This window comes from Vanacampus margaritifer, chromosome 17, assembly GCF_051991255.1.
Source record: "Vanacampus margaritifer isolate UIUO_Vmar chromosome 17, RoL_Vmar_1.0, whole genome shotgun sequence".
In the NCBI taxonomy this organism is placed as follows: Eukaryota; Metazoa; Chordata; class Actinopteri; order Syngnathiformes; family Syngnathidae; genus Vanacampus; species Vanacampus margaritifer.
Genome location: NC_135448.1, coordinates 9,891,541 through 9,916,001, shown reverse-complemented (window position 1 = coordinate 9,916,001; position 24,461 = coordinate 9,891,541). Strand labels below are relative to the sequence as shown.

The 24,461-nt window shown below is 38.0% G+C and overlaps 1 protein-coding gene across 5 annotated transcripts; it reads right to left on the bottom strand.

Annotated features, from left to right (window-relative positions):
- Nucleotides 1-325: 325 nt before the first annotated feature.
- hycc1 (hyccin PI4KA lipid kinase complex subunit 1) lies at nucleotides 326-24,229 on the bottom strand. 5 transcript variants are annotated; one of them, XM_077548908.1, is made up of 12 exons: nucleotides 24,066-24,229; nucleotides 16,588-16,669; nucleotides 14,342-14,443; nucleotides 14,048-14,227; nucleotides 11,536-11,616; nucleotides 11,332-11,474; nucleotides 9,258-9,353; nucleotides 8,970-9,086; nucleotides 8,789-8,876; nucleotides 6,945-7,107; nucleotides 4,551-4,891; nucleotides 1,830-1,978 (listed from the first exon to the last, which is right to left on the bottom strand). In XM_077548908.1, the coding sequence occupies exons 2-11, from the start codon at nucleotides 16,636-16,638 to the stop codon at nucleotides 4,590-4,592; spliced, it is 1,323 nt and encodes a 440-aa protein (XP_077405034.1). In that variant the 5' UTR covers nucleotides 16,639-16,669; nucleotides 24,066-24,229; the 3' UTR covers nucleotides 1,830-1,978; nucleotides 4,551-4,589. The 5 variants fall into 5 exon arrangements, with proteins under 5 accessions (XP_077405032.1, XP_077405033.1, XP_077405034.1 ...); XM_077548909.1 differs by having other exon boundaries at nucleotides 4,551-4,888; XM_077548910.1 differs by having other exon boundaries at nucleotides 4,551-4,888; nucleotides 11,332-11,447.
- Nucleotides 24,230-24,461: the final 232 nt, after the last annotated feature.

The following is a 24,461-nucleotide window of genomic DNA, read 5'->3' as shown; positions in this document are numbered from 1 at the left end:
GTGCCAATAGATGGGAAAGTGTATGGAAAATATAACAGTTTATAAGGTGCTTATAAAAATGCACAACGGTGTGTGTAGCTAAATTCTTAACTCTTGAAATGTGCCTGCAACAACCAAGTTTTAAAATAACCCTAAACTATTAATGTATTGTTGACTACTCCGTGTATTTTTAGTTTCCAGATCGTTATTATTATTATTTTTTTTTAAATCAACAGATGAGCTGGAACCGCAACTGTTTTTTTTGGGGGGAGAGCCAGTGATACACCCTAGAATTGGTCAGCAGCCAATCTCAAAACACTTTCCAATCAGCAAAAACACATTTGAGTCCAAAGAAACACTTTATTTTCAGAAGCATTGAGCTGCACATCTTCAGACATATAAAAAGGCCAATAAAAACATCTTTATATTACAACAACAGTATGATGTACAGCAAAAGCATAACCAGTCACAATTTGTAAACGGACATACAGAAACACATTGATTGTCCATCCAAATCATTGGACCGTTAATAGCACACAGACGACAATTTACATTTGGGATGGAGGTGGCAGTAGTGTTTGTTGGATGATGTGATGCAGATGGTTTGACTTGGGACACAAAACACTAGAGATTGCTGAAATACTACAAACAACTAGCGTGTTGGTTAGGTGAAATATTAAAATAATCCAGCTTTTCATACCACATTTTTGGATTGTGACAGTGAGAGTTAGTCATTCATAAACATATTATTAGCCTTTCAAGTGCAAAACATCTCTGTAATAATTATTTAGAGATTTAATCGGTTTCATTTTGTTCAAGGGAGGGTGTTGACGTTATTGCTAATCAGAACAATAATACTGATTGTATATGTTACAAATCTTTTTTTTTTTTTTCTTTGTTAGGGAAGAATGTGGATTTTTGTGAAGGTGCACATCTGTTACTGGACCAAAGTGCAAACAGACCACAATGTTTAGGTTTAAACATATACATCCAAACACTGAAGGTAAGGTTTGTATTGCTATGGGGAAGGAGTGATCTTTAAAAAGCAGTAGAAACATTTTCTTTTTAAATCAAGAGATTTACACCTTCATTCAATTAGCAGCTTTTATGCATGAAAAAAAAAAAAACACTTCATAAACTAGAGACAGCGCACACGCATACACTCTCACCCACCCACAACATCTACCCCCATAGGCTAGTGGGGAAGGGAAAAGTATGGAAAAGGCATGCAAAGGCAACACATGCCATTTAAAAATCATGTCCAAATACTTTTGCACACAGTGATGAGCTTTAGATGTACCTCTTGTAAGCAGCTTGCAATTTGTTCCTGACATGGTGACGATGTACAAATGAGGAATCTGCAAGGTGACTTCATATCCACAGCAGAGACACGGAGAGAAGCAAACAAAATGTTTGTGCTCCCTTGCGGTTAGCATGGCTTACAGTTCCAGGTTACTGGTGCAGAATCACAGGATCGGATCCGACAGTTCATGATAAAAATGTCAAAGGTCCGAGCCGAGGTGCACGCTGATGCTCGGCGAACGTTGCGTGTGGTTTAAATAGCCCGTCCCTTCCTCCTGCAGGCTGCATGAATAATGGCTGGCTTCTGTGGCAGTGTGGTTGCCCGACGGCGGGGCGGCACCTGCGGCTACCTGCTCAAAAGAGCGGGAGAACACGGCGCTGGCGGTGCGCGTCAGGTTGTTGAGCGCTCCCGCTTTGGGCACAGACTGGCTGGAGGTGAGCGTGAGGCGCTTGACGGACGCCTCGGCGCTCTCGCTAGCCGCCCGGCCGACTGTAAGGGGGACCTCTTTGTCTTTGCTGCCACGCCCGCCCAGGCGACACTTTTTCATGGCCTTGGCTCCCAGGTTTAACGTGGTCACGCTGTTGCTGATGGTGATAGTGGGCGGGTTCATGTCGGGCGTCCTGCCGCCTGGCCACAGGCTTTCGTCCGCTTCCGAAATATCCATCAGCTCATCCGGGGAACCCAGATCCACTGCGTCTGGGGGCGCGACAGAGGAAGGCAAACAGTAGAATTAACAAGAGATCTGAAGCAAATTAACTCAACTAATTTGCCATTCAGCCCATTATTATACTTTTTTTTTTTTTTACAATATGTTGGATGTGCTCCTGCAGCATTCTAAATAATATCGAATTTATGAAATGTTTTTATCCATCTTAGGGGCGGCCATTTTGTCACTTGCTATTCACTGAAAATGACATCACAGTTGCTCAGGGGTCTGGTAACGACCAATCACGGCTCAGCTTCAGCAAACAATTAACCCTGGAGAACCCACGGGGTCAAATTTGGCCACTATAAATTCTGCTATTCAAATAACAGACTTTTTATTTATTTATTTTTACAAATTTTACTTCAAAAGTCCAGAGTGACACTTCTGACCCCTGCATGGGGCCATCTAGTGGATGAATATTGCACTTACATGAGCCAGAGTGGTGGTGACAAGATGGCTAAAATACAACAAATAAAACAAAAAAAATATTGTTCAATGTAGCTGTGTATTTGATTGATTATTTTCTTAAATTCTAAATAGTTTACTGACAGTTTTTGTTATTCAGATTTTTCGAAATGATACCCCTAAACCCCAAAGGGTCAAATTTCGTCCTAATCCTAAATTAGGGAATAAACTGAAAAAAAAAAACATTGAAAAAACATATATTTTGGTGTTCAGTGAACTTATAGCAGTCATTTAATGTATAATTCATAATTTTCCAAAGAAGAAAAGGGTTCTTGGGTTCTCCAGGGTTAAGCAAAAAAATCCACCCAATTTTTCTATCTCAAGGGCGGCCATTTTGTCACTTGCCATCCACTGAAAATGTCATCAGTTGTTGCCGACTGAAAATTACATCCGTTGCTCAAGGCTCAGGTAAAGACCAATCACGACTCAGCTTAAGAAAAAAGGTGAGCCGTGATTGGTCGTTGTTATCTAAGCAAATGTGATGTCATTTTCGGTCAACAGCTACAAGCAAAATGGCCGCCCACAGAAATACTAAAAACAGGCGGATTTAGCTGCCTAGTTTATATTCCACAAACGCAAAATTAATTAGAATACTATATTTTTGACTAGTGTTTTTATTTGTGGTTAACTTTCTAAAATCTTCCAAAGTAAACCAGATGATCTTACACTGCGGTAATTTGGACAAAACTACGCAATAAGTAACGGGCTGCATGGCAAACGTTTCAAGGTACAGTATTTGTGTCTTCCAGCAGGTGGCGCCTAAACACCATCGTCACAGCCTAAGACATCATTTCTAGCAACCTGCCGTCAAGACTATTTTTCAGACTCCCATCCCCAACACAAGGTTAGCTCAGCCAAATAACTGTATTTTATTGGCAGGAGAGTGAGTGAGTGACATGTTTAGTCCCAAAAGAGACAGGAAAGGACAGTGTTGAAGACACAAGCCAAGGAGACATCACAGAGGGAAAGTGAAGACTGCATTGGAAAACACATTGAATTAGTCACTCAAAAAAGCACAACTATGTTGCAGTGGGATATAACAACTGGTAAACAGAAATGCAGGCCCTTAATATCCAATACTCTGAGTAATCAGATGTATAAAAAGGTTTAATTATACACTTAAAATAAAGACCTGCATATCTTTGTCCAGCTTCTGTCTACTAAAAAAAAAAAGTGTCCAGGTGCAACCCAGGAGTGCTGTCAATGAGGCACACAATTTGTTGGATAAGACCATCTCAGAATGGATGCATTTGACGTCACATACATAACACACAGCTGTGATTGGGACTGTTTGTTTTGTAATGAATTAAAGGAACATTAGTAGGAAATTGTGAGGAAGCCGGAGCCACAGGGGTCAGAGTGAGTCAAAGCTGTTGGGCTGAATGAGTAAGAAAGCAAATTAGGGCTGAACGATTTTGAAAAATAATTGGGGGGGGTTCCGCAAAAGCAATATGGTGATTGCGGTTTAATGTTTTTTTTATTTTATTTTTACAAATAATCAATTAATTAATCAGTACAACAATAATATGAATGGAAGTGCATTAGATATGGACTAATGGCGATTATTATTAGTCAAATAAGCCGATTTCAGTTTCATTAAAAGGGATGTTGGCATTAAAAATAAATGGCCCAAAAAATTCCCAAATATTTGAAATGCTACATTTTCATTTACCCTAACCAAAAACAGAAGGCACAGAGTTTCTAGGGTTGAGAGCAACTTATCTTTTATAAAGTAAACTGAAAATGTAAATTAATAGTTTCCTGAAGTCAACACAGTTTTAATTTAATGTTATCTGCCGTCAGACTTTTTTTTCAAAGACCAATGCTAATTTTGGTCAAAATGCTGAATATCAGTATCGATACTCAGCCTTGCAGATTACTTGCAAATGAAATTACAACAATAATGTAAACAAATCTGTTTCTTTATCATTTCAACAAATTGAAGCCTTTGCAATTTGAGAAAGAGCTTCCTACTTCATTGAGATGTCGATTTGAGTTCAATTGTTCAGCCCTAGTGCAAAAAAGTGAAAAAAGGGGTAGTTAAAAAAGGAGGAGTCATCATGCGGCTTCTCAGACAACGCCCCCACAGACAGTTACCTAGGTTACCCCAGGAGTGGGGCAAGGGGGAGGAGGGGCTTAGTGCTGGCTCCTCCCTATGGAGGCTGACCCAGAACTCTCATTTTCCACCATTCGCCTCATAGACTTCTGCCTCCTGACCTCCTGCCCCCGCGTGGCGGATTCATGACTTCGGGGGTCCTGGCTGACCTCGGGAGCGCCTCCCAAAGTTTCGCCATCCGGGTGGCTGCGGCCGTCGGAGCGTGGTCGCAGGGAGTCTCCGTTGGGCATTCGTTCACTGCTCACGCCTGTCACACTGATATCGGGGACGACCACGCCCCCTGGCGCGGCCTCATTGTCTACACTCACCTCCTGGGATTCTGCTGGTGCGGCATAGGGGGGGTTTCAACAACACGCACACACATGCACACACACATCCATATCATGCACACACATGAAAAACAAAAAAGGCAATGTGCACAGGTAGGTACACACGACCATGACAAAACAAGACACAAAAAGTAATTAATGCAATGAAAGAAAGAAAAACGAAAAAAATATATAGCGATAAGAACTCAACATATGATCATAAAACATGCTGTGAAAATGAACAACGATGCAGAATCTATTTGAACCAATGAGCACCATCCAGGAGTTTCATCAAGGTTTCAGATTATGTTAATTTACCTCATCTAAAATGCTACACAAAATGTGTACAGTGAACCCTTGCTACTTTGTGGATTTTTATGTTATGATCTTTTTAATTTAACAAACTTATTATATATGGATTCTTTTAATTTGAAGGCCTGACTTGACAGGACGTGTTGCGCAGGTGCTGCTCAGCAGAACGCGAGAGTTGTTGATAGACATGAGTTGTTAATAAAAGTTAAATGTATACATTTATATTTATTTGAAACTGTTTTGTGTATGAAGAACTATAGATATTATCTCTCTCTCTCTCAAAAAAAAAAAAATTCTTATTTTGGGGTGTCCAGAACGGATTAATTGGATTTACAATATTTCCTATTGGAACTATTGCTTTGGTTTTCAAAGGATCCCATTTTAGTTAGACTTCCTGGAATAAATAAATCATAAAAACAGGGATTCTATTGTAAAATACAAAGTATCGGTGTCCGGCCCATACCCGGACTTATTTCAAGGTACTTGAGATGGTGGCCATTTAACAATTAGAAACCAGTAATTAAAGGGATACTTGACTTTATTGAGCCATTTTCAGCAGTAAAAAGTTAGTCGTTTGTACAGAATTAATTTGATAACTACATTATGTTTGGTATACAATTAACTCATTCACTGCCATTGACAGCTATAAATGTCAAAATTTAATTTGAACTATTTCTATTAGTTTAGAAATTGTTCCACTTTTGTTAACAATTGTATGAAACCTAGATTTTTTTAAATTGTATATTTAGAACAGATATGAAATTTATGATTAATTGAGAGTTAACTAGTGAAGTCATGCGATTAAAAACTTTAATCGCCGGACGCCCTGAATTTTTAATAATCTTTTCTCTTTTTATTCATTCACTGCCATTGACGGCTATAAACGTCAACAATTCATTTGAACTATTTCTATTAGTTTAACATTTCTTTCCCACTTTTGTTAACAAGAGTAAGAAAACCTAGATTTTTTTTTATTGTACATTTAGAACAGATGTAAAATTTGTGATTAATCGTGAGTTAACTAGTGAAGTCATGCGATTAATTACAATTAAAAAATGTAATCGCCTCTTGACTTTAATTTTTAATCTTTTTTTTTAAATTAATTTATGGCAGTAAATGAGTTAATACCTAAAAACTAATTTTTCCACTTGCTGTCGACTGAAGATGACATCACATGTGCTGAGGAAGCAGGTAACGACCAATCATGGCTCACCTGTTTTCTGGGTTTGGTCAGCAAACTGAGCCATGATTGGTCGTTACTGTACCTACTTCCTCAGCACGGGTGATGTCATCTTCAGTTGACAGCAAATGGGAAAAATAGTTTTTAAAGGTATTAATTGTACATGAAAAATAATGAAATGATCAAATTCAGTCTGGACAAAATAGTATTTTTTTACTGCTGACAATGCCTCAATGAGTCAAGTATCCCTTTAAAAGAAGATAAAAAGTGTGTTTTAATAAGTTTACATAATTTAGAGAGAATTTTTTCTTATTATTGGTCTCTCTGTATCGTGGATTTTTACTTTTAGTGGGTTAAGATCAGGAACATATCCCTGGCGATAAACTGGTTGACTGTATACAGATTTGGACTGCATCGCCTAGTTTAAAAACAGTCTAAGAACCAAACGTGTGATGAGTGACAACACTTGACAATGAAATGCTTTCACGTGTGCAGCATACGAGTCTCGTGTGTTTTGGTTGTTGTTGTCCCCCACTCATTTTACAGCAGCGCGAGCAGGCGCGCATTTAGCTCACCGTGTCTTTTCCAGCGGTGGCCCCTTATAGAGAGAGAAGTGACAGCATTTCGAGAGATCCGGGAGGCGGTGGGTGTGATCTCCACCTGGATGCTACGCGCACCCTCCTTGGTGTTGCTTTTCAGAGCCGCGCCCTGTTGCGTCGACTTGATGGCGTTACCCACCTGACAGATGGCAAGAAGCGCACACTGTCAACAAGGACTGCTCCGGGGCTGTGGGCAAGATCGTTGCAGTCATTTTGGTCTCATTTGCAGCTGTGGTCATCCACTGTCTCTGTGATCCTCACTCATTATCTCTTTGACTGCCAGACGTTTTCAGAAGAGGGATGCCGTGGGTGCCAGCCGATTTAAGCATTTTGACTGATCTTTCAAGGTCCACAGAAAATGATGTGTTTGGACTATGGAAACACACGTACTACCAAATGAAAGATTGGACTCTCACCTTTCATCAGAAAAAAAGTTTGTTTCTACCTTATTCCGTTTCAGTAATCAGCAATAGGAAATGGTTAGTTTCACCTCTGTTTTGAAACAAACGTCTTTTAACGTCTTTGGCACTCCTCCATAGGATTTTACTAAATGTTATTTAACGTTTTTGGCAGTCAAAGAGTTATGCTTATTATAAAACTTCCATCCATTTCTTGCCTATGCAAACTATTTTTCACCCAAAAAACAAACACTACATCCTAATCCTATTTCTTTCAGATTTATGCACAAGGCAAAGTTTAAAATTCTTAGAGGCCAGCGAGTTAAGAGTATTTACAAGTCTTTGCACTTTCTTAAAACAAACGTAACAGAGTGTGGGAAAAGGTCATAATCCCAGGACAATGTGTCTTTTGTTCAAATGGGGGAAAGGTTATGTATGCACTTCATTAGGTGTCAATCTAGTAGACATAAAATAATAGTTTTTTTTTAAACGCGCGATTAATGACCGCCCCTTACTTAGAACGCCTGTTTTGGAGGAATTCCAGTTGCAACACAGCAGACACGTCCACGTCAAAATGCAGCAGTAATAAATTTAATAACCATGCATTTATTTGTGGAGACTGGGGTCAAGTTGTATTTTACAATTTAAAAAAATGTGCAGAATTCCTCAAATTACTTCATGTTAAAAAATTGGATAGCTCTTAATATGAAAATAAAAATGCACTGATCTGTCACCAACGTCTTATAAATGCAATTATGCCATCTGGTGGCAGAAAAATGACCTCAGCACAAATCAATATCACACTTATTTTTTTACAGCACAGTACATTTTATTAACTTAAACTAAATTTTATGAATTGTTATGAAATTACTGTATCAATGACTAAAAGATGAAACCATATTTATATTTAACATTTGTCCCACTTTAATGTTAAGAGTATAAAAACGTTATATTTTAGAGTACATTTAGAACAGATATAAAATTTGCGATCAATTCTGAGTTAACTATTGAAGTCATGCGATCAATTAGGATTAAAAATTGTAATCGCCTGACACCGCTAATACAAACACTAGCTCTTATGATTTCAAAACTATCATTCATATAACAGATCATATTAGGTCAAATCCATAAATCACGTGTTCTTAGTATTGTGGAGGAATGCACCTTGACTGGTGTAGTAATACCGAAGGCTTATGTCAATCTGCTTCCCCCCACGAGGATTACAGCTAAACAGAGCAGAGTGCAAAGCATGTAAATAATCTAGTGGGATTACGCACAGTTTGCATTCTGACACACAGACCAACACAATGCAGCATAGTGTGAAGCCAATATACTGGCGAGTATGTGGGTCTGCCTCACATGTTCACACTCCCACCTACAAAGAGTCAGATTTTTTATTTTTTTTTTTTAAACTGTACTCACCAATAGTGCTTCAGGGAACAACTCGAGCTGGGCCCGATACAGGACGTCATCTAACGCTTTGGATCCAAGTTCCGCTTCCCCGTTACACCTACACACAATATAAACACACAAAAATAAAATAATTCAAACAGAGAAGGAAATGTGCATCCAAAACAAAAGTTGGCATTCTTTGTACACTCACAATGCATAGTGTATCCCTGTGAGGAGCTGAACCAAGAACTCGGATGTCACCGTCATCCGTGTGCTAATACCTTTATAGCGCCGTATCTGTTGCCGTGGGTAACCACATATGCACACTCTGGAGGATAACGGACAACAAAATAGGAGAAGTTGAATCAAAGGAACAGGGAAGTTGCTCAAACAGCACGACTGAGTGGAATAATAAATCCACTTTAAAAGGTCATCTTTTGTGAGAGTCGAAATTATAACACGCAAGTATATTCCGAAATGCTGGGTCATGTGTTTGGACCTGGAGCTGATCTGGCAGAGGGTCTGGAGGGAAATGGAGCTCATGTAGCTGAGAGCGGCGTTGTAGCACAGCAACAGGAAGGTCAGCACCTCAAATCTGGAAAAACAAGAAATGTGGTTTTAGAAACAAAAAAATAATAATTTTTTGAAAACACACAGTGCAGCTTTCATATCGCAAAGCAAAAATGTCAATGATTAAATACTAATACGAATATTAAGTAGATCTAAATAATGATCCTCGCCCTTTTATAGGAACCACTGTTGTCCACGAAGCAAAACATATATTGTTTATACATTAGTAGTGATGCACCGAATATTCGGCCACCCAAAAATTTTGAGCGAAAAATTTTGTCCGAAAATGGCAAAAAATAGCCAATAAAATTAAAGCCGAAAGAATATGGCCGAAATAGAATGTTGTGGTGACGCAAGCAAAAAAAACCCCAAAAAAAACACTGCAAACAAGCGTCTGTTTGAATTAAAAACAAACGTGAGGGTGAGGGTCCACCTGGGCGTCACTTGGTGTACAACATTTAAGCGGGTCGAAAAAAGACAGAACTGACGTGTACGCCCCTCTTTCTCCTGCAGCGCCTCCCCTTTTTTTCTTTTTAAGAGCCCCTCGAACGTTACCACTTTTTTTACCGGCATCCCGGTGACCGTGCTAAATACTTTAGCTAATGCTAGCACTATTGCTATCAACAGTTTTAAACACGGAAACACTTCCCACTATCTCCGGGTGGCGACGGACCTGTACAGGACGCTGTTTGTGACTTTGCAGTCCGTTCCCGAAGCAGATAAGTTCGAACAGATGTTTTTTTTTTTTGTTTGTTTGTTTTAAACGTTGGTGAATATGTGCATGTGTGGATTTTAAGCGTGCCGCACCTGGTCTATTGACTATAAAGTGCAATCGCACTGCCAGAAAATGCTCAACCCTCGTTTGGTGTTTAATGTACCATTAGCCAACATGTCTGCGGTGTGAGCACATTTCAATTTATATTGTGCTTTGTTAAAATGCCAGTGCTAAATAAATATTTTATAATGACAATTTTTTTTTGGTAAAAAATTTACCATTTGAAGAAAAAAAAAAAGATTATGCAGTATGCTCCACTTTTTTCTAATGTCATTTTCAGAACGCGTCACGAGCGGTGAAAAAATGGACGGCAGGCCCCAAATGGCCCCAGCGCCGTAGTTTGGACATATTTTTTTAAAGATGACTTTCACGTCACCTCAGATCTCAGATGACCCCGTCAACACAAATCTTGAGGCCTTAGCAGATAAGAGGTCATGCTTTGATTTTGGCAGCCTTGGAGTTCCCCTAAATGACATGACAGATGCCCCTAAAAGCAAAACGGCAACTTCAAAATAAACAAGGTTGGACAGCTGATGTTGGCCATCATTGAAACATGTCCAAAATGCATTAACTCATTCACTGCCATTGACGGTTATAGACGTCTAAAATTCATTTGAACTATTAATATTAGTTTAACTTCCCCCCCCCCCGCCACTTTTGTTAATTTTTTTTTAAAAAGAGTATGAAAACCTAGAAAAAAAAATTGTACATTAAGAAAAGATATAAAATTTGTGATTAATCGTGAGTTAACTATTGAAGTCATGCAATTAAAAAATGTAATCGCCTGATGCAATAAAAAATAAATAAATAAAAAATTAACGGCGTCAGACGATTACATTTTTGATCGTAATTAATTGCATGACTTCACTAGTTAACTCACGATTAATCGCAAATTTGATATCTGTTCTAAATGTACAATAAAAAAAAAAATCTAGGTTTTCATACTCTTGGTAACAAAAGTGAATTTTTATTAATAGAAATTGTTTAAATTAATTTTTGACGTCTATAACCGTCAATGGCAGTGAATGAGTTAATTGCAGCTGAATGTATTTAATAGTTAACCAAAAATAAGAAAGACCTTTTTCCCAAAATGACCAAATTGTAAGCACTGATAAGTTTGTATCAATCCTGGTTGAAAATATGCTAGCAGGCATTGAAGGAGACATCCCGTAACCAAAACAAGCGAATACATTTAACAGATAGTCCACTAACAAACAACTATCATCACCTGTTTTGTGCAGTAAAGTTTTCTCTCTGGAGGAGTGGCCCCGTGTACACCACCCTGCTCAAGCCATGATTGGCGAGAGCCCCTTCTGTCAGGGCAATGGAGCCGATGGCAGATGGCTGAAATACCAAGATGACATTTTGTTCCTGTACATTTATGGAATTATTATTATATATATATATATTTTTTTACATTTGTGTGTCATACCTCATGGTACACTGAGGGCTTGGAGAGGGAAGGAACAGTGAAGGATAATACTTTACTCTGCCCATCTTTATCAACTATTTCCTGAGGGAAGAGAGGAAGACAAAGAACATCCGTAGGTGAGGAAAATCAGAGGGTTTTGTCTTGCACTAGTGCTTAATGTGTGGGTGTTATCGTGACGGCTAGCGTTTCTCCTGTCTGTGCGCACCCGCACTAACATGTGTGCCCCCCCCCTGAGCGCTTGTTAATGTCAGATCAATTATGAGGAGGAGAGTAATGTGTGCGCAGAGTGACACATGACCTATTCCGCTATGCAGACAGGAAGAGAGACACGGACGCACGCAGATCATCAGCCCAAATGCATTCAAGAGGCATACATACAAACATGAAGAGCTGTGATGTGTTCTTTGTAGGCTAATAAGGAAGAAAGGCTACCGTATGAATAAAGCTTTCAAAATGAGAAACTAAAACAGATTTTTGGGGAGATTCATTAAAACTCATTCACTGCCATTGACGGCTATAGACGTAAAAAAATTTGAATTATTTCGATTAGTTTCACTTCCCCCCCCCCCCACTTTTGTTAACAAGAGTATGAAAACCTAGATTTTTTTAAATTTATTGTACATTTAGAACAGATATAACATTTTTGGTTAAGTTATGAGTCATGTGATTAATTAAATTAAAAAATGTAATCGCCTGATGCCCCTAATTAAAAAAGAAAATGAAGAAAAGATTACTAAAAATTAGGGGCGTCAGACAATTTAATTGTAATTAATTGCATGACTTCACTAGTTAACTCACAATTAATCACACATTTTATATCTGATCTAAATGTACAATAAAAAAAATCTAGGTTTTTATACTCTTGTTAACAAAAGTGGGGAAAAAATGTGAAATTGATAGAAATAATTAAATTTTTTTTTTTTTTTTTTACGTCTATACCCTTCAATGGCAGTGAATGAGTTAAGGTCTACCAAATAAGTGTGATTTAAATCAGATTACAACAATAATACAAACCCATCTGCAGCTTTATCACTTAACTTTTGATAGATCATGACCCAATTTTATGTAAACATGTATAAACTGCACTTAAAACTCATTCAGTGCCAGCCATTTTCAGACCCTCTTTGACCCCAACATGTGTAAAAATGGATTCTGGATTCTTAAAAGACATAAAATTACGTCCTTGGGATTTAATGAGTGAATCCCCCAAAAAATCTTTACATGTTCTATACTTCTCCACTTATCAATATCAGCCATTTTGTTACTTGTTGTCGACTGAAAATGACATCGCAGTTGCTCAGGTAACAACCAATCACAACTCTACTTCAGAAAACAGGTGAGCTGTGATTGGTCGTTGCCTGAGCTCTGAGCAACTGTGATGTCATCAGTTGACAGCAAGTGGCAAAATGGCCGCCCCTGAGATGAATAGAAACGGATGGATTTTTCTTCATAACTCATATTCCACAAATGTAATATTAATCAGAATGTCATTTTTAGACTAGTGAGGTCACATTTAACATTATTGTCAAGGAATGTTTAACAATACCCTTTAACTCATTCACTGCCATTGACGGCTATAAACTTCAAAAATTCATTTGAACTATTTCAATTAGTTGAACACCCCCCCCCACACACACTTTTGTTAACAAGAGTAAGAAAAAAAACTTGTACATTTAGACCAGATATAAAATTTGTGATTAATCATGGGTTAACTATTGAAGTCATGCAATTAATTACAATTAATAATTTTAATCACCTGACGCCCTAATTTTAATAATCTTTTCTTTTTTTGAAAAAAGATAATTTTAAAAACGAAAAGAAAAGATTATTAAAAATGTGTTTTTTGAAAAAAGATTATTTAAAAAAAGAAAAGATTATTTGAAATTAGGTCGTCAGGCGATTATTATTTTTTTAATTGTAATTAAGTGCATGACTTCAATAGTTTACTCACGATTAATCACAAATTTTATATGTTCTAAATGTACAATAACTTTTTTCTAGGTTTTCATACTCTTGTTAAAAGCGGAAATAGTTCAAATAAATCTTTGACGTCTAAAGTCGTCAATGGCAGTGAATGAGCTAATGTTGCATTTGTGGAATATGAACTATTAGCAGCAAAATGCACTCGTTTTATCCATCTCAAGGGGCGGCCATTTTGACATCACAGATTCTCAGGGCTCAAGGAACGACCAATCACAGCTAACCTGTTTTCTGAAGCTGAGCCATGATTGGCCGCGACCTGAGCAACTGTGATGTCATTTTCAGTCGACCGCAAGTGGCCTGAGATGGATAAAAACGGCTGCATTTTGCTGCTTAATTCATATTCCACAAATGCAATGTTAATCAGACAACCGCGCAATAAACATATTAGGGTTGAACTTATCAAGAAACTATATAAACGATAAATAAATAATAAATAAATGAAGCATATATCCACCCAAAAATTCCAACCTCTGATATTTGAAAATTGCATTCAACTAACACACGCCACACACACACTCGCCTCCCCTACCAAGTTGTAAATGCCCAGCAGCAGGGCCTCGATGCAGCCCGAGGTGTGAGGGTCCCTGGCTGCGCTGACGGACAGAAGGCTCCACAGGAGCTCCGGAAGGAACTGAAGAGTAAACCGCTGCAGCTGCGGCTCACCGCTCCGATAAAACTCAAATAACTGGTGACACACCGGCTCCAGCAGCTGAGGATGATTAAAAAAATAATAATAATTTAAACACACACACACACACAACATATCAAAACCAAAGCATGACTTCAAATATGATGTAACCAGTAGGGAAAAACAGGTCCATACTTCACTGTAATTCTCCCGGATGACTTTGTAGAGTGCCGGGACAAGGGCACCTTTGTCTTTAAGTGATGCAGCATAGGCTGACACGGCGCTGTCAGGCAAGGTCTGAAATACACACAGTAAAGTTTGTCTGCGTTTAAACTCATGAAATGATAAGATTGCAACGCGCTGTGGGTGTTGACAATGTTCGTCATATTTTGTATTGAAGAGATCGGTTTCTAACGGATTTCCCATTTTTTGCAGGTACCAGGTTTATACTTATCATAACATCAATGCTATTTTTTTCATTTAGTGCACCTATGATGTTTCACCTTCTATGTTAGCATTAAGCTAGCTGGCTTAAATGAAAGTAATTGCTTTGATTAAGCATTTTGGTGATAAAGCAGAACATTTAATTTTGAATCACTACTGCCCACCTGTTCTTTTTCCACATACACAAACGCGCACATCCGCAAACGGAGGGCGGGGAAAATCAAACCCTAATTACGGGCTTGCAGGAGTACGTGAACAGCTAAGATGTTTCAGTCATAAATGGTTAAATCAAAAAGCTGCTGTAACAATATTTTTGGGACAAATTGTTACAGAGAGCAACTTTAACTCTTTTACTGCCAAAGACGTTAAATGACGTTCTGCAAAAACCTACGGGGGAGCGCCAAAGACGTTAAAAGACGTCCACCCATTTTTTTTTTTTTTTTGTTGAAACGGGTGGAGTAAAGCCTTGCCCAGCTGTGGTGAAAGTTTCAAGCAGGTCTAGTGAGCCTAATGACTATTTTTGGCCCCTAGAGGGCAGCGATGACTCTCTTTTGACAAGATTGGGTAGGCGTCAGTAGAAGACGTGAGGCGGAGCTAGAGGGGACAATGGCTGGGGAAGGGAAGAGAACATGGCGACCGGTTGCAAGCAGCTCACGCTCGAGCATTTTTTTTCAAAGACGAAAAGCATCGACCAACGCTAAAGAGCACATTGATGACGACGATGATCATCATCGATGATGATGATGGTGACTCCGAGGTTGCAAGCGTTGACGCGGCAGTAGAAGACGTGAGGCGGTGCTAGATGGCTGAGGAAGCAAACAATGGTGGTTGCAAGCAGCTCACACTTGGGAATTTTTTTCAAAGATGAAAGGCATCGACCAACGTTAAAGAGCACATTGATGACGACGATGATCATCGATGATGATGATGGTGACTCCGAGGTTGACGCCGAAGTTGGAAGCATTGACGCGGCGGCTATGACGACGTTATAAAGGTTCACGGGCTAGCGATGCTGACACCGGAAAACGCGGAGCACAACCGACCACGCTCAGGCGGACGACGAAGAGTGCCCCGAGTCCAATGCATATTCATCGGAGGAGTGTGTACAGTCTGCTACTTGCTATTCCCCGGAAAAAAAGGCCGTCTACACGCGAAACGGACAATGGAAAGTGAAAGTAATCCGTTGTGCAAACCCTGCTCCCTCTCCTTGCACGCAGGGGAGCGTTATAAAAAGAAAAACTCTATTTGAAACATCCACATAATTGTAAATAGTACCACAGTTGCACACATTTGTAAATAGTTTGCGAAATTGTTTTGTCAAATTGTTACACTGTTGAATGGAAATAAACGTATTTTGCAAACAAAAAACACTTTTTCATTGTTGGTGAAAGCGTTTTACAGAAGTAAAGCACTATTTAGGTGTTTGTGGCATCATTCATGGACAAAAAGAAGTGTACAATTCACTAGAGTGCATGAAATAACATCGTTTCACAAAAAGCTCTTTTTCTCCGTTTTTTGTTTCAAAACAGAGCATTTCGGTGAAAGTAACCATTTTCTATTGTTGATTACTGAAGAACGGAATAAGGTAGAAACAAACTTTTTTTTCTGATGAAAGATGAGAGTTCAATCTTTCATTTGGTAGTATGTGTGTTTCCATAGTCTAAACACAACATTTTGTGTGGACCTTGAAAGATCAGTCAAAATGCTTAAATCGGCTGGTACTGGCGACATCTCGTTTCTGAAAACGTCTGGCAGTCAAAGAGTTAAATATACAATGTTTAACTCTTTTTTTGTTTTGTGTTCGTTTTACAGTGAACTTCAAGTAGGAGTGACAAACAGCTGGACACGAGGACATTTGACCTCTTATTTGGAGAATGAGCGCTAACGATTTTTTTATATGGGTCTTAGTAAGTTGGACTTTGTATTTAAAATGTGAAGAGCAAAAAACTTTTTTTTTTTTTTTTTTAATTATACAGTGCCTATCTCATTTACTGTACCTTATATTCTGACAGCCATTCCTCCACCACTCCTTGGTCCATAGCCAACATGTTCCTGCATCTGAAGAGGCGTCACCTCTACCTATACAACACAATAGTAAAGAAAAAAAAAAAAAAAAAACATTTGTCACACACATACTGCCATCACCAAAAAAATCTATTTTGCAAAAATTTCCGCTTAGGAACATTTTCGATTTATCCGTAACAAAATGGAAGTTGCCCATAACAAAACACGGGGAAAAAAATCTGGTATGGAGCAACACAATCAAGCACAATTACAGCTTAAAAAAAAAAGGCTATCGTTAAAGAGGATCCCATTTCAATGAGCCAAAACTCAGTTCTAGTGGCGCAGTGCTGAGTCGTGACTGTATTTATGGCTCATCAAGACACAGATTATCGCAAATGCCCAAGTGGTACCGACAGGGCGCAACCAATATCAGCATTATTCATCCTCTACAACTGAGAACGTAAAAAAGCAAAAATATTAGCTCAAAATAATAATAATAATAATAATAATACGCTGTTAAAGTAAACACAACCTTGGATAAACGGGCAAGAGGAATGCAGAGTCCATGTTTGGTATGTCTTCACAAAGACCGCTTGAAAAGAGAACGAGTGAGTTGAGGACACGCACAAACACTCTCAGTCTATTACCTCCCCTTGTGAAACATAAGTACTCAAATGTAATAACATTTCAGCTGAGGGAGACAACTAATATCCCAACAACACTCTCGTTATCAAATTCACGTCGCTTTCCCTTTGTGCTGTCCCCCCCCCCAGCTGAAATCCACTTTCACAAAACTAATAGCTTTATTTGGTGTTATTTCGGTGCATGGCCTCTAAAAAGGCAGCCAGGTGTCCATTTTTGGACTGTGGCAGCGACGAGAATGACAAGCGGGGGAGTCGGAAAAAAGGAGCCGGATTATGAGACGGAAAAGCCTGCGTTTAGTGAAATTAAATGAGTGCATTGTGGCAGCGTGTTCTGTCACATGTAACGAGCGTGGCTTGTATACAGCATGTGTTTTAATAGCGAGCAGGACGACAAAATAAGGCTGTGACTCAGTCGTTTTTAAAAGACGGTTTCCCTCCTAAGGGCTGATTTTCTAACCATATTGGTTTCTTGAGTGCAATTTATAGTTATCAAGTGAATGAATGGAGGGAAAGAAATGAGACATGCAGGCAAAAACAAACCACGGTGGTTATTAAAGGAAAGTAATAATGTACTGAAAACTAATTATTGAAAATCAGGCATTGCTTTTGGATTGTTCCAACAAAATGTTTTTTTTCCCCAGAAGCTTTGTGGCTTACGGAAGCGTATTGCATTCATTTGAAAAAAAAATAAAATTGTCCTGTTTTTCTGGCTAATTTTTTGGGGGAGCTTTGTTTTTTTGAGTATTTTTTTCTTCTGTTTCATTGAATTTTTTCCCTATTAGTATTTTTTTCACTGTTTAAATTTTTTTTTTTTCCTGTTTTTCTGAGTAATTTCCCCCCTTTTTTTTTATAAAATATTTTTTTCTTCCTGTTTTTCAGATTTTTTTTAAGGTGTTTTCCCTCAGATATTAGAGAACAAACCACAATACAGTACACACATTTGTTACTTTATTGAGAGCCAGAAAGTAAACATGACCATCTTATCGCATATGGAGGTATGCGGGAAAGTGTCCGCTTACGCTATTAGCGAGTCTGCAACAAGTCACTTGGAGTTCAAAGGTAAAAAAAATAAATAAATACTCAGAAAAACAGAACACCAGCTCTGTTTTTCTGAATAATTGTTTTTCTGTTTTTCTTTTAAATATCCCCACCCCCCAGTTTTTTTTAAATATTTTTTTTCTGTTTAAAAAAAACAAACAAATTCAATTAATGTTATTCTGAATAATTATTTTTTTCAACCTGTTTTTCGAAATATTTTTTGACAGAAATTTTTTTTCCTGTAAAACAGAAAGAAAAAAATCTGAAAAACTGAAAATATAGATATTTTTTTAACCCTAAGTAAGAAGTTTTGTTGAATACCTCTAACAAAAATGGCAGCATATTGAATTGATACGAGAAATTGGCATTGCAATATCACCGAATCAATTTTTTTAACACCCACAACAGATGCAGTACTGAAAACTAGTCGTTCATTGCTGAGGATAAAGAATGCATACCACGGTAGGTCTACAACATGTTGCTGCGCAGTTTGTGTAAGGGTAAACAATAAAACAAAACACCACATAGATGCTAATTGTTAGCTTGTAAAGTTAACTTTTGTGTGTTAGCATTTAGATAACGGAGGCTAAGTAGATTTAAATAAACAATGTCTAATTATCTGAGTTTTGTTTGACAGTAGCCTTCAGCTGAAAGTGGAAATAAAAGCTCGAGGCCTCTTTTTTTAAGAATACCGTATTTACAAATAAAATCTGCAAAACTGGGGCCTGGATCTCAAGTTTGCGCTTGCAAGTCAAAGCAAAAAAAATAAAATAAAATTGTCCAGTTGACAGCTTGTTGCTTAAAAAACTGGGTCACTCTTATCTCAAGGCACCACTGTAATTATAAAACTGTGCTAATTTACAGAAATGTTGAAAATTGAGTATACTTGCATTTTGCGATGTGTTACACCACAAAAGTACAAAAAAAAACAAAATGACAATGAATTATGAGGACGCAAAAGCCAACAAAAACAGCCTATAAATCCAGAGAAAGGAAATTGCTTGTTCTGTTGATGTACTAGTGACAGCCTCAAGCAAGAAACAGAAATTCAACCGCCCGAAGATTACACAACGCCGAGTAATTATGTCATCGGGAACGTATTTGTCCTCCTGTCATCTCGTTTGCTTGCGCTTCGAGACGAGGATCACGACACAAATCGATGCGAGCTGGTAAGAGGCGACTCAAAAGGAGAACCACACATCAATAAATTACTTTAAACAAGTCAGAGCAAAACAAACAACACCATAACGCAGTTGAAGTGAGACGGATGGGTCAATAAAATAATTTCATTACGATCTACACCGCCTGTGCCAAAAAGCCTAATGGAAAGGCCCGAGACAAGGAAACAGATACACAACGCTCGGGGAAATACTGACTCTTTGAATATGAATTATTACAGATTTAGCGAATGTTTCAGGACGAGTTATCAGCTTTGCAGGAAGTGAGGAAGAATGTGTCAAGTAATCAGTCAGTGTGTAAGTGTGTTTATTCAGTGCCTGGCTTGAACAAACCTGTTCCTGTGAGCAAGCTACCCACACCATATATGTATAAATCATAGGGGTGTGCCCATTTATTTATTTTTTTTTAAATCGATTCTCATTTAGTACGATTCAGAATCGATTTTAAATGTCCCAAAATCTAATTTATTTTAAACTGTCTTGCCTTTGTGTGCCTTTATTTGGACCGCTGTTCATGTTGTACCCGGTTTGGCCACAGAGGGGCGGTGTGGTTCCACGCGGTCTAATACACTGTTAAATTGTAGAAAAATCATTGTCAATCAAATCATTTTGAATCAAAAATCGGTCTTAATCGAAAATGATGCTGAATCGAATAGCAGACCCAAAACTCGGAATTGCATCGTGAGACATATTTGGAGCGCTGTTCATGTTGTACCCGGTTTGGCCACAGAGGGGCAGTGTGGTTCCACGCGGTCTAATACACTGTTAAATTGTAGAAAAATCATTGTCAATCAAATAATTTTGAATTAAAAATCGGTCTTAATCAAAAATGATGCTGAATCGAATAGCAGACCCAAAACTCAGAATTGAATCGTGAGACATTCAAAGATTCCCACCCCTAATAAATTACATACTGGTTCACTCATGAGATGTTGATTTATCACATTCTATATCCTAGCTAATCCTAGCGTGAAGGAAAACATAAAAAAAAAAAAATCAAAAAAAATATTTGGGGGGGGGGGCACAGTATGAGCCTGGAAAAAGCTTCCGCACAGTCATAAGATGAACTGACAGTTTTGCAGTCTTTTAAGCATTGACTTCGACAACAAAATACCAAAGTGTTCAGTAAAGTTAATTGAATTTACCATTTTATACTTTAAGCTAAGACCAAAATTATTTACCGGTATTTATAATGTGATATCGTTTACTGGAATTGCGATTTTGATGAGAAAATTTATTTTTGCGTTTGTTATAAAAAAATAAAAATAAAAAAAAAAACACATGGGAAGAGGACCTTAAAAAAAAAAAAAAGATTATTTTTTTCTTCCAGAATTGTAATAGTATAGCAGAGAACTGCCAAGCATACGTCCCGTTTATTCCCTGTACACGTGCATGTTGAAATGTGGGTCAGTGGTGTGATAGAAAGCTTGAAATGAGGAACTCAAGAAAAAAGACAGAAACAATGAAGTGGGTGGTATTAAGACTCGCAGAGCTGCCCCAGCTGCTTTTTCCTGTGGTACAGGCCAGCGTACAAGATTAGATTATCGCAAATAGACAGACACTGGCAAGACCACATTGACTGAAAGTTTAAAAAAATAAAATACATTAAAAAATAATAATAATGATGATTAAAATGCCAGCCCCCCCCAAAAAATACATGAAACAGACAGCAAATCAATGTGCCAGTATTCTAGTCAGATGACCAGCTTTGCCATATGGCTATAATAATTAATTTAATTGGGCTTTAAATAAGATAACACTGATACGTTCTCTCTAGGGGTGGGAATCTTTGAATGTCTCACGATTCGATTCCGAATTTTGGGTGCGCGATTCGATTCAGAATCGATTTTTGATTAAGAACGATTTTTGATTGTTGCGTCAATTTATAGATGATCAAGGAATCGTAATTAACTACTCCAGTCTGACTTGCTAATGCTAATTAGTACTCTACTCTACTTATCACTCAAAAGAACGGCTCAACGCTGCAAAAAAATAAAAAAAAACTTTTATTGGAATAACTTGATCGTGACTTTTTCCTTCTACTCTCTAATGTGGCTACAACTCAACAGTGTATCAGACCGCGTGGAACCACACTGCCCCTAAGTGGCCAAAGCGGGTACAACATGAACAGCCCTCCCAATAAAAGGCACACACATACAAAGGCAAGACAGTATGAAATAATTTAAATAAAATCGATTTTGGGACATTTAAAATTAAGATTTTTTTTTTTGGGCACACTTGTTCAGCAGGTTACGTGTAGATCATAAGGGGTGGGAACACTCACACAAGCAAGCAAGCTATCAACCCTATACACTCAGTTAAAGACATATCGACTGGTAGTGCGTGCGGTTTTTGCTGTTATGGAAAATGGATGGAGAGCGCTAACAGACAGGAAACCTCTTGTAGCAGCCTACGCTCTTAAGCTGGTGATGCGTCGCCACCCAACGCGATCCTCTCTCTCTCCAACCACAATTCCTTCAATAACGAGAGCATATGTGGTTAACGTGACAATTTTCATCTACGGTCAGAAATAGATTTTTGATGCTGAATCTTCACTTCCAGCATTGCATTTTTGTAGAAGAACGAATACTGTGGCATATTTTGCAGTGAATTCAAATGCTGCATATTACACAGCGTGGTTGGATAATTCACAGAACAGTAGGATTGTGTGGTCACCTGATGCTTGGTGACAAGCCGCGCAACGCTTTCCTCGAGCTCTGAGACCAGCTTGGCTGTCAAAAAATGTCCTGAGAAATACAGTAAATGCCCACACGTATAATAATGCTGAGTAGGGTTAGGCAATCAATTGACTTTATCAATTGATTTATATGAATTCACTTTATAGGAGAAAAGATGTGAGAGACGTACGAAAATTAATTAGGGGTGTTCAATACCACTTTTCCCCCCCAGACCAAAAACAATACGAGAGTACTCAACGATACCAATAGAAAGTACCGGTACCACTTGTAATTTTGATACATAATGACAGATAATTAAAAAAAATATATTTATCACAATATAGCATGTTTCCTTAAAAACTGCACAAAACTAACAGCAATGTTTGGCTGCTGTCGAGAGTACAGATACCTTAAAAATAAGGCCTGGAATCATCCCTATTTAATACCTGGTATCGGTACTTGCCCATCCCTACAATTAATCAAATTCAAATCAACATCACAATGCAGTGAAAGTATACTGCAATTTTGAGAAGTAATTATTTTTAACTCAGTCACTGCCATTGACGGCTATAGACGTCAAAAATTCTTTTGAACTATTTCTATTAGTTTAACTTCCCCCCCACACACTTTTGTTAACAAGAGTATGAAAACCAAGGGGGAAAAAAGATTGTACATTTAGAACAGATATAAAATTATTTAAATTCAATTAAAATTAAAAACCACTAGTGAAATCATGCGATTAATTACAACAAATTTTAATCACCTAACGCCCCTAATTTTTAATAATCTTTTCAAAAAAAAAAAAAAAAAAATATATATATATATATATATATATATATATTTTTTTTTTTATAATCTTTTCTTTTTAAAAGAAAAAATATTTAAAATGAGGGGTGTTAGGCGATTTTTTATTTTTTTTTAAATCACAATTAATCGCATGACTTCACTACTTAACTCACGATTAATCACACATTTTTACATCTGTTCTTAATGTACAATAAAAAAAAATCTAGCTTTTCATACTCTTGTTAACAAAAGTGGGAAAAAACGTTAAACTAATAGAAATAGTTCATATTAATGTTTGACGTCTATAGCCGCCAATGGCAGTGAATGAGCTTTATTTTGGTTGGTTCATCTTGTGTCAAAAAGCATGTTTGGTACTGGTAGGGGAAAAAAAGCAAAATATAGTTTGAATAATGTCATTGTCATTTCCCTTTTCTATAAGCAAAAGGAGAAAAAGAAGAAGAAATCAATCAAAAGTAAGAGATTTTTTAAGGTCATATCACCTCTAACAGGGAGGTCTAATATTTTCCATCTCAAGTACCTATACTGTGCATAAAATTATGAATACCTTTCTATGGCTTAAAACAGGACCAAGATCACCTCTTACAAACAAACCTGTTTTTAGGAGACACACACTAAAACAATAGAATCCGTCCCTCTGAAATCTACATCACATGATTCACATGATCCTTGGCCAGATATAAACACTTCACCATTGCACAGTGTAGTAGTTTGTCTGCCAGAGAACACACCCACGGCAGCGTAAAACAAAAATCGGATGCCAAGTCTTTCTGCGTTGAAAATGACACCACAAGTCTGATATGCTGGAAACTGTAACCATCGCCAGTACTGTAATTGCAAATGTGCAGCTCATATTACTCCACTACACCAATTCGCACTTGTGGTATAAAAACTGTCTGATAACCTAGCAAAATTCGAATGTTCCTCGGTGACTCCGCAAGCTTTATCTTGTTCGGTGTTAAGTGTTTAACAGCACCATTGAGATTAATCTCAACCCGCCACACACTCTTAATCTTGCTGAATGACTTCGAACCTGTCATGACGATTGCCTACAGGTTTAGCTAGTTAGTTAGCTAGCTAGGCTAAGGCGCGACTACAACTAAACCGGGACAAGTTGTTATTTACTTACTGGCATACTATCAGCGAAACTCCTCCGAGGGTCGTCCTGGTGCGTTCCGCCGAAAAGCAAATAAGCATCACTTCCCTACTGCTTGATTTCCTTCAGTTATGCAGTAGACCCGCTCCTTCATCGTGGTTACTTTCCTTAGTCAAATCATCTTTAAGTGAGAGCTCTCAGAATCAACGGAAGGAGAAAAGGACGAGTGGGCCAATGACAGATGAGTAGGAAGTCAAGTTGCTCCGCCCTCTAAATTTCTTAGCCAATCGAATTATTGCGTTGGTAATTTCCACGATCATATTAGGTTGTAGCTGTCAACCGCGCTTTCTCTCGACGCTTGACTGAGTCAGATGTAATTCAATGAAATACTTAAAAAAAGAAACTATTGTACGTCAAATTGTATAAAAA

Excerpts from the sequence above, each read along its gene's own strand:
- hycc1 (XM_077548906.1), bottom strand. The coding sequence starts at position 16,638 with ATGTTGGCTATGGACCAAGGAGTGGTGGAGGAATGGCTGTCAGAATAT. Across the intron at positions 14,228-14,341 it reads TCCGGGAGAATTACAGTGAA|CTGCTGGAGCCGGTGTGTCA; the intron begins GTATGGACCTGT and ends AATCATCCTCAG. Across the intron at positions 11,475-11,535 it reads AGCCCTCAGTGTACCATGAG|GAACAAAATGTCATCTTGGT; the intron begins GTATGACACACA and ends ATAAATGTACAG.